General features: G+C 34.6%; 1 protein-coding gene across 2 annotated transcripts; it reads right to left on the bottom strand.

Annotated features, from left to right (window-relative positions):
- Positions 1–127: 127 nt before the first annotated feature.
- LOC115952972 (importin-11) lies at positions 128–14,748 on the bottom strand. 2 transcript variants are annotated; one of them, XM_031070361.1, is made up of 24 exons: positions 14,243–14,748; positions 13,967–14,076; positions 13,288–13,360; positions 12,633–12,694; positions 11,176–11,317; positions 10,707–10,925; positions 10,460–10,526; positions 8,878–9,277; positions 8,129–8,276; positions 7,840–8,000; positions 7,270–7,369; positions 6,574–6,648; positions 6,302–6,436; positions 5,813–5,902; positions 4,405–4,581; positions 4,211–4,315; positions 2,983–3,141; positions 2,342–2,386; positions 2,029–2,250; positions 1,379–1,485; positions 1,227–1,283; positions 1,050–1,122; positions 673–928; positions 128–434 (listed from the first exon to the last, which is right to left on the bottom strand). In XM_031070361.1, the coding sequence occupies exons 1-23, from the start codon at positions 14,381–14,383 to the stop codon at positions 767–769; spliced, it is 3,030 nt and encodes a 1,009-aa protein (XP_030926221.1). In that variant the 5' UTR covers positions 14,384–14,748; the 3' UTR covers positions 128–434; positions 673–766. The 2 variants fall into 2 exon arrangements, with proteins under 2 accessions (XP_030926221.1, XP_030926220.1); XM_031070360.1 differs by having other exon boundaries at positions 196–434; positions 634–928.
- Positions 14,749–16,472: the final 1,724 nt, after the last annotated feature.

The following is a 16,472-nucleotide window of genomic DNA, read 5'->3' as shown; positions in this document are numbered from 1 at the left end:
CAGTACCTAAATTTTAAATCTCAATTCTCAGCAAAGGGAGTCTGGTGTTTAGAAGTTAGAACAGAGGAATTTCATGATTATTTTCATCTCAGGGTTTGATGAAATTTACGAGACCGTGGAGAGAAATTAGGGGTCAATAAGCATAAGAACAGCACAAATTTCCTTTTCTTTTCTTTTCTTTTCTTTTTTTTTTTCCTCTCTGAAAAAATTTCATTTCATTTGCATTTCTCTGAACTCAATGCCACCACCCTCTACACCCGGTATATAATGACAAGTGCAGATCCGCTAGCTATTTACAAAGTTTTGTGCTATCAAATTTGCACATACAAATGAATTTGAAACTATAATTGAGATTAAAACCCAGCCCAAGCAATTATAAAGGAAAAGAAAGAATGTAGACCTCGCAAATCCAAGCACAGTAGCTTCCATATAACCTGGACGAACAGATATATCACCTGTTAGATGCTAGCAAATAACACATATAAGCACATCCCTACATTTAAAACATAAAGCAATCTGGGCGTATTGAAAAAAAAAAGTTAAAAGAGCACATGCATTCAACATCAACCTTTTAATAGGAGAATACCTGCTGGAGGGAATTACAGAAATTAAAACAAGTGAGAGACATTATACCTAATCAGTAGAAAATTTACAGGTGGTTGAAAAACTGACCCCATATCTTCTCAATCTATGGAACAGTGGAAAATTTGAAGGGTGCAGGACACGAGCACCAACTGATAAGAGATCATACCAAGTGTTGCAGCAGCTACGGCATCTTCAATGCCTTCTTCAATTGTTCTAATGCTGCTGGATGCATGTTACCAATGGCAGAATTAAAAGATTCTCCATGAAGGGCAGCACATGTTTGAAGGTTCTCTCTGACTGAGGTCTCTAGTGACAACTGGTTGATTGGGTCGGAATACTTGATCTGACAGAGCAAGTAACAAATCCATCACTAAATTAATCATAAACCATCATCATCTAAATCCAAAATTCATGTTTTATTCATCTGAATTCAGCACTTTCAGGCATATCACCAAAATGTTCACCTGTCTTTTTCTTAACTCTTTACTCGGAATGGTGCCCTCCCCATGGCACCTGCTGGAGCTCATATTTTCACCACTGCCATCACAAAAGAGAGAAATAAGAACAAAGAATAGAAGCTGATTCTAAAATGACAACTGAGAATTTGGATAACAAGTTCAATTAAGTATTAGAGATCCAACCTGGACTCTTCCTCAGATAAGTCATTGTTTTCGCTCAATATTACAGTTGTGCATACACTGTATAAATCAAAAGGCACAATTGCAAGACTTAATCAAAGGTTACCCAATATTCATTTGCAAATAACGCGCAAAATACAAAGATGAATCCATACCTCAAAATCTGATCAAGTTTATCGAGGACTTGAGGCAGTCTCAATGTGAGAATGATTGAAAGGGCTAAGCCAAATGTCTTCCTTTGGGTGGAAGATGCATTGTCTACCTGTGACCAAATAAAATAATTTGGCAATAAAAAAATGAAGCAAGAACTTAAAGTAGTCAAATCAATGCTTGTGATCTTAGGTGTTGTACTTATATTCATATCATTAAGATCATTATAATAACAATTTTCTAATTTCAGGTATGTCACTATGATATAAATGTCAGAAATTAGTTATGTACAAGACTAAACTGTTATAATTTCTGTTTATGGATCAAATCAGTCAGTTTGAAAATAAATTAGAGCTCAAAAATATCATAAAAGTTAAAGGCTCACTTTTTATTTTGGGCGGAAAGGATTAGTGTAAGGTAAAAAATATTAATGTTAGAGCATGTCTTTCAGCAAAACTTATCTTAGTTCTCAAATCAAGGTTAGCCAGAAACACTTAAATTTAAAAAACAAAGTCTAAATACAGAGTCTATGCTCTGAATCTATAAAATGATGCAATCTAGGTTTCTCAAAAAATCCACATACAAGTGATGTGCAAAAGAACACTTCAACAATCACTGAAAGTATCCTTATCATGGAAACACATGCTCTACTGACCTTGTCAAGCCAAATGTCAACCAGACAAAGAAGTATATTGTCTTTAATCGGAACACTCGCCTTCTGAAGCAGTAACAAAAGTGATGGTTCTGACATTAATTGAGCGAGGTAATTGGTATTCATCACTAAAATTCTTGCCAGGATGGCAGCAGAAGATGCTTTAACGGCAGTCTTAGAAGGATCATAGTCATCTCCTCCACTCAAACACATAACAATCAATTTCTACCAGCATCGAACAAAGAGTGTAAGCTTTATAGGGGACTTCTTGATGGATTCAGTATATCAACACAAGCAAAAAATAGATCCCACTTACTTGTAAAACATTGCTGATCAATGGAGGCACTTCAGCAGGGAAACACTGCAAAGTAGCAAAAATAAATAAAAAGATATTAGTTGGAACTTTAAGATCAAATTACTGTTATAGCAGTTTTATAACCTTCAAACTACCATAAACAAGTATTAAACTGGGGAAAATGAAACAAATACATTGTTTTCTAGCAACCCAAGAGGTCCCTTGGATGGATCTATTATTAAAGGGGAATCACCATATATTCAGCAAATCCTAAAAAATCGTCTACAAGTGCAACAGGATTCTTTAAATAACCATTGTCAACATTAACAAAATTCATTTCATGCAAGTATCAATCGCAGAAACGGAGTAATAATGACATTTCATAGTGAACCCAATGAGGAGTAGAACTTTTCCAATAAGTGAAAAAGATATAGTTTGCTTCAAAATGTAAAAATAAATTTGAATATAGTGATACTACATGAAACAATATGAAAACTTTCTCTAGACAATAAAAGAAATGCATGATTAGATGATGGAGAAGAAGATCTGCAGTCAAATTGCACTAGGCAGTCTTGGCTTCTCAATTACAACCTCCAAATACTCCATCTTCATTCTATCTACTACCCTAAAAATCTGCACTTCCCAATATGAAATTGAAGTACCTGTATTAGAATATCAATGACTGGAAGAATTGACAGAATTCCTTTGTCCGTGACATTTCCGACAACAAGATCAAGAATTCTAGCCACACTGGAAGCATGCATGCTTAGAAACTCAGTTCCGCCCAAAATAATGTAATCCTCAATTATGCTGACAGCAACCTATAATAATTTAAAGTAACAGAAGAATATTAAAGTAACAGAGTAACAAGCAGTTGAAGGCCAAAAAAGAACAAATTAACAACCAAGTCCAAGGGCATCAGACATTTAAAATGTTTTTTTTTTTTTTGTTTTCTTTTTTTGGAGGGGGGTGGGTGGTAGTGGGGACCAGCATTTCGTATAATATAAAGGGGGAAAATGAAAAACACAGGAGTAAAGAAAACATTTGAGTACCACAAGGTATATAATTAGAAAAATTTTTAACCCATGAGGTGTCAATACTCAAATAGAATTGCATTAAACAACAGGGTGATGTAGGTGCATTTTCCCCTTAAATTAATGAGGAAAGATATATATAATTTTTCACAGCTAAAATGAGTGTAGTTGAAATGAGAATGTTATAAGACCAACTATGCTCTATGTTACTAAATGTTGGGCTATTAAGAAGCAACATGCTCATAAAATGAGTGTAGCTAAAATGAGAATATTAAAATGAATACATGGAAATACAAAGAAAGATAGGATTCAAAATAAAGAAATTAGCTTAAAGATAGGGCCCTATTAATGAAAAGATGAGAGAGTCGCTAGAGATGGTTTGGTCATGTACAAAGGAGAGCAATCAATACACCAGCGGGGAAGAGTGAGTTGATTCAAGTCAAGAAAATGAAAAAAGGTAAAAGAAGTCCTAAAATAACATTAGTAGAAATAGTGAAAAAGGACAAGTCAATTAAGGACGTGATAGAGAGTATAATTTTAGATAATATAGAATGGAAAAAAATAATACATATGACTGAACCTAATTATTTTGCAAGAATCCAAGGTTGATCCCAAAATTTTAGGACTAAGGCTTGATTGTTATTGTTGTGTGTTGTTGTTAACATTTATTTAGGTAATGGAGTAATCCACCACATTAATATGCCATAATGGTTCATAAGTTACAATTCATAGTTGGGGAAAAAAAAGATGGCAAAAAGATCACACACAAGTCCTATCCACCAATTAATAGCATATGTATGGAGAATATATTAACACCCATGGAGGATATTGTAATCAGAGATCCTGTAAGTCCAACCTGCAAGTGTTCATAACTTCTTTCCATAATTTCCACGAGACATGGGAAGCATGCTAATAGTTGAGGCACCAACGATGGGGCATGAGAAAGTGTGGCTTCCCATAACTGCACAATCACAACAATTGAAATTAGCATGTTACACTACAATAAAATGATAGCCAGTTAGATAACTGAAATCAAACTAGCAGACTAACCAGCATGCTATCCTCTATAAGTTCATCTGGGCTATTTATCTCAATTCCCTTCTGCAGAATGGGCAGTAGCATGTTGTAGCAAATGGGTGATTGACCACCAAGTGCAACCACAAAGTTCCGCAAAGCAATAAGAAGCTGAATCTGCAGCAGGCTTTCACCAGAAGACTCCTCCCAAACCTTTTCAAATAAGAAATAAAATAAAAATAACTAAAAGAATGTAATTCGAATAAGTGCAGAGCCAATGATTCTGAAAAACATCCCTTACCCCTTTGATGAAGTGAAAATCCAAGTTGCTAAGATGAACAATGTTTCCAGACAATTACTTATTTCACTATAACAAACTTAATAATTCAACATCTCTATTAATTGACTTACAATAGCTGGTCAACTCAATTAGAAACTCAGATTTTATAATCTTTACATCCATCATTACATTAGATGGTACACAATTGGAAAGGTTGTACCCAGTGCACAAGGCTCTCGCTTTTATGGGATATAGTAGGAGTGGTTGGTAGGCAGCCTTGCTCCCAATTTTTTGAGAGATCACTTTCCTGATTGGAACTCATGACACATCGCTTGGACAGAGACACTTGACGTCACACCAAGGTCCGACTTCTTAGATTATATTCTTTATTGGAATCCAGAGTTCATTAGAGAGGTGCATTATTCGGAATTAGAATCAATAACTCAATTGTTGGATGACATGTATGCTACAAAATTATGCCATGGGGGTAACTAAACTGAAATGGATCCCTTTGGAATCCAAAGGCTTCCAAGTGAAGAGCATTTGGAAAGTTTGTGTACCAACAGGGATGGCATTTTTCTTGGGGTGTGTGACATTAGATAAGACATTGAGTACAGATAATCTAAAGAAACTGAAGGTTGGTCATTATAGATTGGTGCTTTATGTGCAAGAAACAAAGAGAGAATATGGCTCATCTCTTTCTACATTGTGTGGTGGCTCAAGAGTTGTGGTCTTTGGTTTTCTGTCTATTTGGGGTTTTTTGGGTAATGCCTTATTCTGTTTTGGAATTGTTATGGTGCTCAAAGCGATGTTTTGGATAGACAAGCAATATGGAGATTTGGAAAGATGCTCCTTTGTGTTTCTTAATTTTGAAGACTTTATGATTGGACTTTGTCTTCTCATACTTTTTCTACTACAAACTTCCTAGATTTCTTGGACACTTTGAGCTTCTGTTAATTATTTTTGTTATTTTTTTATTTTTTTCTTTTATATTTTGCTTGGGATTTCCTTTGTATACTCTCCATGTACTAGGGTTGCGCACCTTATGGCCTTTATCTTTTGATGAAATTAATCACACACATACATATATACGTATTTATTTAAAGATGATACAAAGTTCTTCTAAGCATTAAATGACTAGACATAACTCTTACTGAATAATACCTTGTGAAAAAATTGCACCAAGTTTTCTGCAAATGGAATGACTTCACTAACATGTGCAATAAGAACAGAGACCGAATTCAAAACCTGAACCTGAAATAAATGAAAGAATAACAAGAACGTCGGGTAAATTACCAAGAAAAAATATAATTAAGATTATAGATTTGAATTTATCTTACATAACATCCAAGAGTAAAGTTTGTTCTTGCAAAACCCTAACCAATTGTTTGATAATATGCAGATTCAAAGAATTGTAGAGCATTTAGACAGGAGCAAATGCACTGCAAAATTGCAGGTGCATTCCTGTATCAAAAGAAAATAAAAGAATTGTATTGCACACCAAATCTTCATGGTTTTATCGCTTGAAGCATGATTGACATATAATCAAATTAAGCAAAAGGTAAATAAGAAACAACAAGGGGAAAAGTTTGATGAGAAAATATTCTCTCCCAAAGTACTAAACATGAAAGTGATGAGAAACCTATGTTTTACCTTGGAGTCAAACTCCTGAACATCTTCAACCAACTTAAAGCACGAAGCCCAACATATTGGTAGGAGATCAACAAATTCTTGTTCTGAAAAGTTCGCATCTTCAACATGTAAGCACAAAGACCGACAGGCTGCCAGCTTTGAAAAAGAATGCAGAAATTCAATAGTTGAACAGGATATAATAATATAGATTTAGGAGGCAGGAATATGTCAGAATGATACAGAAAGACCAGCAGAGGTGATGTACTCAAGAAAAATGGACCCATGCTACATACCCTGATAGAAAGGTTTTTTTCTTGTAACAATTTGATTAAAGCACAGTATACTTGTCTTTTGGTGTCATCTTTAACCTGTAAAAAGTGTAAAAATCAGAAATCGATCATCAAATATGCCTCTTTATTTGTGACTAAGGTATGAAAAAACAATGGCTTGTCAAAAACCAAAAGAGGAAGCATATTTTATCACAGGATTGAATAGCCATAACAAATGTCAATTCAAAAGAATTGAGCATTATAGATTCAAAGATTATTGCAAGTATCCAATCCTGAAAACGAGGCTCGCCAATGGCCACATAAGAAAACCCTGTCACCCTTTTATTAGAACTAAGAAACTAACCAACCATTATGCACAAAAGTAGCATAGAGGGTAGACCATAACTATTAACTAATAGCCTTGAAACAGACAGTAACTTAGAGGGACTGGCTTATGACTTCAGCCAAGGGCGCACACTTTTTGCAAGCAGAGGACACATGCTAGATTTCATTGAATGTAAGAATAACATTGTAAGCATGATTTCTTCAATGGCATAGAAGTTTGAAGCAACAATCTTGGACTAACTATTGATTTTAAAAGGAGGGCAATACTGCTTCATTGCATCTTTCAGTGTCTATTCTGCCTTGCATCATCCTCTTGACAAAACTGAGAAGCTAAAAATTAATATAACTCATTTACTCCAAAGAATATTATTTTACCTCAGAAACCCACTGTCCCAATATCAGTGCAACTTTACGATGGATGATATGCATATTTGGATGATCATTTGAGAGTTCTGGGGATAGTGCACCATTATACCTGAAATCAATAGTTTCCTGGAGAAAAGTCAAGAGTCCGGGTATAGCAATTACACTTAAAAGCATGATAAAATGGAATGACCATATTGGATGATGAAAATGCTCAACCATACTACAGTGACAAATTCTATGAAAAACAATTTTAAATGAAACATCAGCCAAATGAAGATGGTTACCAAACAAATTTTCCTAATTTTCTCTTAAAATTTTTGTTTTTGCCTTTTATGAAAGTTATCTATAAAAATTTCTTTAAAAATCAAAAAATGGGCAAAATGACTCCCCATAATGCTAATTAAGTGTTTTTGAGGAGCTTTAAATAACTATTGCATCCATCAAATGCTAAGCAATGCGGTACTAACCGATTGCAAAATTATTTTAACGGCTGCAGCAGTTAATAGTACCTAAATTTAGATAGGCTATGCAAGACATGAAATGACCAAACACCATGCATATAGTGAAGAATGGACACACCAATCTTTGAAGCTCAGGTAGTTTGAGAGTTCATAATAAACATAAGCAGCAGCACCATAAGCAGCATCCTTCAGAAGCAACCCTGGAGTAATTTCAGTCACTGAAGTCGGGCAACCTTTCATAGCCTCTTGAAGAAGGGAAACAACAACAGGACCGAGCAGCTAAAAGTAAAAGTCAAGATCACATAAGCACACATCCTTTATCAGAAATAATTAGAGAGCTTATGCACTAAAACTAACAACAAAAGATTTATAGAAGGGAAATTGTAAAAAAGAAAAACGCCACCTACTTGGCTATGGTTTTCAAACAGTACAATATACAAAGCTTCGGCACATGGCCTCAATTTTTCTGTCCACTGAACCATGTCCTGCTCATGATGAAAAGATTCTGGGTTCTGGTACAACTCCTCCAAATCACTCGCTGTTAAAACAAAATACCTACCAAGACAGTAATAGCACAGTTTTAGTACAATGATTTTCTGGAAATCAGACACCATAACCAATATTTGAAGGTTTTTCATTGACAAAGTTCTAGCAGAATAACAGCATTCAAAATCTACATCTAGACTACAAGTGTAGAAAATTTTATTTATTTAATATTAGTTCTCCATGTCATGATATATGAATGCCATCAAACAGGTGTACTAGCTTACTCCATGCATTTCACTCCCAGAATCAACAATATCTCTTAGAACAATAATTTAAACCTCTAAGCCTGATGAAGAACACTAATAATATCATGCTATAGCCCTTGCACCTTAGTGCATCCTGGCTCTGTCATAATGCTTCCCTAGGGATTTCAGTTATGGTGAGGAAGATCACTGATTGCATTGATTGCGCCTTCCAAGAAGTTTTTTACATGAGCCTTTGGAAAAATAATTGAGTTATGGAATTAAGTAATATTGACTTGTTAAATGCATGCATTCTTCCCCTCGGGGCCCTTCCTTTCAATGCGTAATAGCCTAAAAGTGGATAGGAATTAATCAGCCATGATAGGCCCGACAAATTAATGAAGTGAGGCAGAAGTCAGCACCAATACCTTCTTATCAATACATTACATAAGAGTACTATCCGTTCATTGGGCAGAAGCGAAGTCAATACACCACCAACAGCATTTGAAATGTTTTTCTTTATCTGCTCTTGTGTAATCTGATTTTCATCCATCACCCGACCACTGAGACTAGGCTTGTATTCTTTACATTCCAATATGCACTTCACCATTACCATACATTGAATCAAGAATTGCTCAAACGATAACAAATCTGTCCCAGGATCTGTTATTTTATTTAAGCAGAAATCCAGAACAGGAAGAAGCACACATTTATCCCCAAATGAATAAGGATGTCTGCCTTGAATTGCTACTAAGACCTTCATCAATTTAGTACATGCCCTCTTTGTGAAGTCCCAAAATTTAGGATGTACCTTCTGAAAAGATGAGTCTGCAAAACAAGGTAACATATGCAGAAAAGATTAACTTACTTGAAAATTTGCAACACAGAGAGAGAGAGAGAACAAAAAAGAGAAAGGATTGGGATTAGTTTCCTATCCCCTCCAAAGGTATGAAAACCAGATGGAAAAAAGCATGAGGGGAAAATAAAATTTGCTATTGCAAATCAAATGGGATTCATCTACAATATGTTAAGTACATATAGCTGTACAGGATTATATTGGAGACCTCGCCAGCTCACCCTCCATCCCTTGTTTTTGGGTAGGGGGAAAAGATGCCAAAGCCATTTGGTACAAAGACCATTGACATGTCCCTTCCTATGTCACTAATAAATTAACCAGCAATGAACTCAAATAATTGAAATTCCATAGCTGATTATAATGTACCTTGAACATCACTTTACAAACAGTAATAAGGGATCCTGTCTAACTTATAAAAATTGACAAGTTGTAGGTTTTAAAAAGTCAACTTTTCATTTTTAAGATCTAAATTGTCGCAGGATAAACCAAAAATGCGACACTGAATTCATAGAACAAGAAATAAGAGTAGAATATTATGCCTATATAGACTTATAAATCCTTATTATAACCGACATGGGAAACCCAATTATTGAATTCAAAAGTAACCTTGACTTTAATAAAATAAAATACTAACAACCTAAATAGTACCTAATAAAATCTCGTTGACAAATAAAAACACAATTGACTCTAAAAATAAATCTTTCCTTATGCTTCCCATATCATAAATACATCTAGGATTTGAAGGAAACTTAGTGGACAAGAAAGTAAATCTAATTTACTAAACCTTTATTATTTCTTCAATTGTCCCTATTTCATAATCACTAAGTTCAACGAGGTTAATCATAAAAGGCAATATAAACACTAATTTATGTTCTCATAATTTTTACAAAACTAGAAAGGTAATTCAATATTTTGATAACAACATTGTCTTTTATAATTAACTGCAAATCTGGGTTCTGTTTCAAGTGAACTCTTTAGGTATGTATAAAAGCAAGAGTCTCTATAGATTTACATTAGTTGAAGTAATTAATTATTACTTACTCAAAAACTTATATAAAACAAGGGAAAAAGCAATAGAAGAGGCATAAAGCAATTCAAAATCACTGCGATGTTTAAGAGTGTGTGCGCGTGCGAGTATGAGAGAGAGATCTCACAGTATGGAAGAAATGACTGAATGGCATTCAAGAGGACAGGAGAAACCTCCTTGACTGGCCGGACCTCCTGCAAAAAAGAGATGAGTCAGTTAAAACATTGACTTCAATAGATCCAGCTAAACTAAGGAAAGGAGTAAAATGGCTAGGGTGTGGGGGGTTGCACCAAACTCTGAAAAATTTTATTAAAAAAAAAAAAAAAAGAAAGAAAAGAAAGCAAGAAACAAATCCATTAGATGAGAATAACTACCTGTACTTGTTTTGCATCACTTGGAAACCCAGAAATTATAAGCTGGCGTATTATCTTTAAACATAATAACCATCTCTCACACTGTAAATAAAGTTCATCATGGTGCTGATTTGGATCATTTGAATTATAGCTTTGAGAGAGAGTAGAGAAACCATGCAATATGGCCTGCACATCTCTCTGCCAAATGTGCCAGCTATAATCAAAGAAATGGGATGAAATCTGCAAAATAACGTCCGTAAGTACAATCAGCCCAAAAAATATTCATAATTGTGAAGTTACATTTTAATGTATATGTAATGTATATTCATGATTGCCGGTCCTTCCATTACCACAGAACATGTGCAGAAACTGCATTGCATAAGAGCTAGTTCTTAATGGCCCTTTTTTGGGGGAAGGGAGTGTGGGGAATCTTATGTTCATGGAAAACGGAAAAAGAATCTGTGGAATAAAAAATAACATCAACCCATACCTCTGCAAAGTTCCTTTGGTCCGAAATAAGACGTTTAGTGGACAATTCCTTTAAGGACCGAAAAATAATCATAAAAATCCGGTGGGAAGTAAGAACATCTGCCGATTGAAGCTGTTGTGCTAAAACTGAAAAGAGCTCTGGCCTGGATAAACCATTGGGTTGGCAGATAAGGATAGTGAACGATCAAAAGATGATGGATTTTTTTTTTGCTAAATAATAATGGAAAGTTAAATATACACACATACACACAACAACCACTAGCTATGATGCAACAAAACTTTTATGCATATTGCTCCAGCTCAACATAGAGGAAGAAGAAAAAACCAATAAATAAAATTGAACCTTCGTATAAGAATCAACCAAAAATAACACAAGTTTTCTTATTTGGATGAAACTATAGTTCATCCCATGTAGTTTGGCTTGTGGTCACCTGCCACCCTGTGGTTTGGGAAGTGATATTCTACTCCCATGAGGTTTATTTGGTTATGTTTTGTTTCTGTAATAGATGGAAATTGCACATAAAAGGCTCATGTTTCAGGAGGCATAATGTAAGTAGAGAGAACTTGGGATGGCTAGGTTACACTTTCTAAACCACATATTGTTGAGTAAAGGGGTAAAGTTTTCCTCTAAACCAATTTGGAGGAATCTCCAAAACCAATTGTGTGGTGGTTCAAATGACCTTCCACGTGTTTTATTTCAAAGAATCATTACGCCATTTAAACAAATCACATGAATTATAGAAGTCATGTGACTAAATGTACAATAGGATGCTCATTTGATTTGCCACACAATAAGTTTGAGGAACGTTCTAGGAAAATTTTGTCCTTAGTAAAAATAAACCAAAATGCATGGAGAAAAAGTGTATTGATAAATTACCAATTCTCCCAAAAACTTAAGATCTTAGGAAATGGTGAATTTAATCATTTAGCCATAATTCTAACACCCCTCCCCCTCACATGTGGGCCTAGACTTCCCATTAGTATGTGAGGCCCAACATGTGAGATTAACTTTTTAAATGGAAGGTAGAGCAGAGATGGTGTTCCAACTCAAGACAACATGCTTTGATACTATGATAAATTACCGATTGTCTCAAAAGTTTAAGTTATTAGGAAATATTGATTTAATCATTTAACCATAATTCTAACATGTATATTCCTTTTTTCTTGCAACCAAAACATCACTAGGTAGTGCTCATTAGAAGTTCTCTCTCTAATGATCAATTCATCTTAAGAGATGTTAAAAAGTAAGTTTTTTTATTCAAGGATACATTATGGAAAACACATGTTCAATTCAGCTACACAAGTCTTTTAACACTAGACACTTCATATGTATACAATTCATGCAAGTACAAAATGATTAAGTCAGACATTCATCAACATAAGTTTTATTTATTAGAGAAGCATTCACAATTCCAAAAATTTTGGAATATTGATGGAGAGAGAGGTCAAAATGTTTACCATTCTTTGGGGTAATCAATTCGAGCAATTTTGGATATAAGCACAGCCAACATTAGAGCTATCTGTATAGGAACAAATATGGTAAACACAGGAAATTAGCAAATATGATTACTAAATCAATTGAATTGATACACACAAAAAAAAAAAAAAAAATTAAGTAAATTGTTGAGGCATTCTAAAGTGTGTATGTGTGTGTGTCAGAGAGAGAGAGAGCATCTATCATTGGCCTCAAAATCTACCAGAGATAATACAAAAATAGATCATATATCTTCAAATCATGAATTGATGAAGTCAGCATTATAGCCACTATGAAATAAGGGCTCATTCAGGCATTCAAGGATGATTGCATTGCCCCCATTCTCATTTAGGAGTCAGTCTTTTAGTTCATCACCTTGAATAAACCATTTCTAAAATGGTAGCCACTGAAAGTGGAGTTAAGAAATAATATAAATTAAATCATACAATCCACTTTGGTGGTAGCTTTAATTTTCTTTAATAATCATGATTCAAGATAATAGCATGAGATATTTCATGAAAATAAACCAATACATTAAAATAGTTCAAAAAATCACACAGATGTTTAAAAATAACTCTATAAACAACCAAAAAAGGAAGAACAATAAGCAGCAGAGGAAGAACAAGTTTCTGGAAACACCTGATAATTCTCTTCTCTCAAGTGCGACAACAGTTTTTGCCTCAGGTGTATTTTCTCCTCGTTGCTAATTCCACTGAAACATAAAATTCCACATTACACATCCAGCCTACAACTGAAAAATTACATGTTTTATACATAGCTAACGAATGTACTTTACTTATAATAGACAAATAACTTTGAATCTCTACCATGACAAGCACTACCAGTATACAGCCTTTTAGGAGTTAGGACTATCCTCAAACTAATTCTTGTAAATGCCAAGATTCAATCATCAAAATACATGTTTTATACCGTACAAATACATATACTTACAAGAGACAAAATACTTAGAGAGTCTCTACAGAAACAAGCACTACTAGTACATGACCTTTCTTGTAAATGCTTAAAATTACCTGTTTTATACACAGATTAATATATATAGCTACAATAGACCATTACTCCGAATCTCCACCACAACAAGCATTACTAGAACCTTTCAAAACTATCATCAAGCTAATTCTTGTAAATGCTGAGGTGCTATAATCCAAAACTACATGTTCAATACACAGCACAATGAAATGTACTTATAAGAGAGATTTCAAGTCTCTACCACTACAAGCATACATGAATATTTCAAGACTAATTCTCACAACAATGTGAACACTTTTCAAAAATGAAAAATAAAGTTTAACAATCTTACGAAGAATCACGCCGATTCCTCCAGTACCGATTGATACTGTTCTTGAAGTAAACCGAAGCCAGCAAACGAATATCAACCTGAGAAGCTAAATCCTTCGCAGTAATCACTTCCTGCATTATCCATGAATGTTACGGTTTCGATTACGATTGCGAACGCATTTCAAAACAGGTTTTCACAAATTCAAATTGACATGCATTGAGCTAGATTGCGACGGGAGCAGAACAAAACAAAAAACCGCGTAAGAACCCTAGAAATAGAAGATTGAGAAGCGAGTACCATGAGGCAAGAGCAAAAGCCAGGTCTGCTTTCGGACTCAGAGAGCGCCGACTCGGCCGGCTTGCGAACGCTCTCGTCGCCGCTCATTGAATTCGCGAGCAACGAGTACATCGCCGGTAGGTCTGAAGCTGAGAGCGCCATGGACGTCCGTACAAATTTGAGCTCCGATCGATGAAAAATCTTCGTAACAAAATTGGAAAAAAAGAGGTTTTTTGGTCTGTGTGTATTTAAGAATTTTGAATACTAAAAAAATAATAGAAAATAAAAAGGTGTATGTTGAATCTTGGAAATTTGTGTGAAAATTTTTGGTACGGAAATGGTGATGGAAGATTTGGAATTTGGGAAGTGTTTAAAAGAAATGAAGGAGTGAATGAAATGATTGAGACGCTGGTCGTCGTCGTTTTGGCGATCCTTATATAGTGGTGCTCCAAAGCTGGCAACAGAGATAGAGAGAGAGACCAAAGACTAAAGTCTACAACAGTAGTACGGTGTTTGTCTTCAATTTGGGTTTTCCTGCATCCATCTAATATTCAATGATTTTTTTTTTTTAATACAATATTCAATGATTTTTACTTCTTCGTTTTTTTGAATAATTTTTTTTTTTTCACAATTTTTTTTTTTTTTTTGAGAAGATTCTTTTCATAACTTGTATGGGAGGCGGTATTATTATTAAATAAATTCATTATGGATCAAAATTTTATTGTGTACCAATTACAATATGACATAAGCATAGGTTTTGGACAAATAAATTATAAGACTTTTGCTATTATGTTTATTAATATTAATTAATATGTAAGAACTAATAGAAAAGGGCTCGGTTTAGATGTGATGCTCATGCTTCAAATGGATCTATTGATTTGGAATAACTCAACTATACAAATGTATACAATAAAAATTAGGTATGGAAACCATAGGAGATGAGGTGGAGGCATAGGTGAGTGACAGAGGGAGAGACTAAGAGATGTGTGTGTGTTTGGGATGGTATCATAATTTTATAACAAGTGTATAGGATGTGTGTAGAAAATTTAAACCATAATATGTATTGTAGGGATAAGAGCCCAAAATTATATATTAGGCATTGCGTCTTGGCTGAGGACGTTAGTTGGTCCAAAAATGAATAAACAGTAGTGAGGGTGTTAAGCTCAGAGTCTCATGAATAGGTTGCAAATGAAAAGGTTGGGGAAAGTTGTCCGAGGGGGAGTATCTCATCCATTGATAGGGACATGTATTACAAACATACAAGAGAGATGGGAGCTTAAAAATATTTAAAAGAAAGTTGTTACCACCGCATTGAATACTCTATAGCAAACTCTTCGGCCGCATTAATGAGGAAGTGATCTCTGAACAGTATTTGTTCAACCTTACAGTTACTCCCAAAGACTTCACGAGGGTGTTGATGGGACAATGATCAATATAAGCAATCTACTGTCCACGTGTAAGGTGAAAAGAAGACAGAGATAGTATAAATTAGAGAAAGGACCTTGAAAGAAAGAGATCGAGAAATCAAGAAAGAAACACTGTAGCAATTAGGAATCAAATTTGTAATCAAACTTGTGAGAAATATATAAAAACTGATCTCCTTGGACTATATTGAGAACAATCTATTTTAGTTTAAATCAATCTATCTTCTTGTTCTTGTCATTTGAATCCATATTATTTGTTGTCCAACTCATTTTAGCCCAATTTTCCAACCTATTCTCTACAAATTCATTGTTTTAGGTTTTTTGAACCCAAGTCCATCCGTCTTTTGGACTAGGGACTTAAATCCGGTCCTTACACACACACACACACACACACACACACACACACACACACATATATATATATATATATATATCTCTCTCTCTCTCTCTCTCGGATTATGGATGTCAAAAAGTCTCGCATAGGTTTTCCTGCTTTAAAGAGAGGAAGTGTGGGAATGGATTTAATTGCCGGTTTGCCCTAACTCAAGTCTCTCTCTCTCTCTCTCTCTCTATATATATATATATATGAACATGAATTGCAATATGACAAACATCAAATGCATGTGTAATTACAAGTCGATTAAGCTCAAAGGTGGCAAAACTCGCATCCAATACCAACTCACAGATTAGGTGAAACTGTTTGTTGTTCATTTTTAGGTAGGCAATCATGCTCAAATTGATAATCGAATTAATTTTGAAGTTTTTAACCCATAATTTTTTGTAACTTCTCGATCTAAAACACCCTTTGAATCCACTTTGTTCCTTGA

The sequence above is a fragment of the Quercus lobata genome, chromosome 7, assembly GCF_001633185.2.
Source record: "Quercus lobata isolate SW786 chromosome 7, ValleyOak3.0 Primary Assembly, whole genome shotgun sequence".
Taxonomy (NCBI): Eukaryota; Viridiplantae; Streptophyta; class Magnoliopsida; order Fagales; family Fagaceae; genus Quercus; species Quercus lobata.
This window is presented reverse-complemented; position numbering and strand designations above follow the sequence as displayed.

Coding starts and splice junctions, on each gene's coding strand:
- LOC115952972 (XM_031070361.1), bottom strand. CDS start 14,383: ATGGCGCTCTCAGCTTCAGACCTACCGGCGATGTACTCGTTGCTCGCG. Junction 6,649..7,269: donor TGGGACAGTGGGTTTCTGAG/GTAAAATAATAT, acceptor CACTTTTTACAG/GTTAAAGATGACACCAAAAG. Junction 1,284..1,378: donor AAACTTGATCAGATTTTGAG/GTATGGATTCAT, acceptor TGATTTATACAG/TGTATGCACAACTGTAATAT.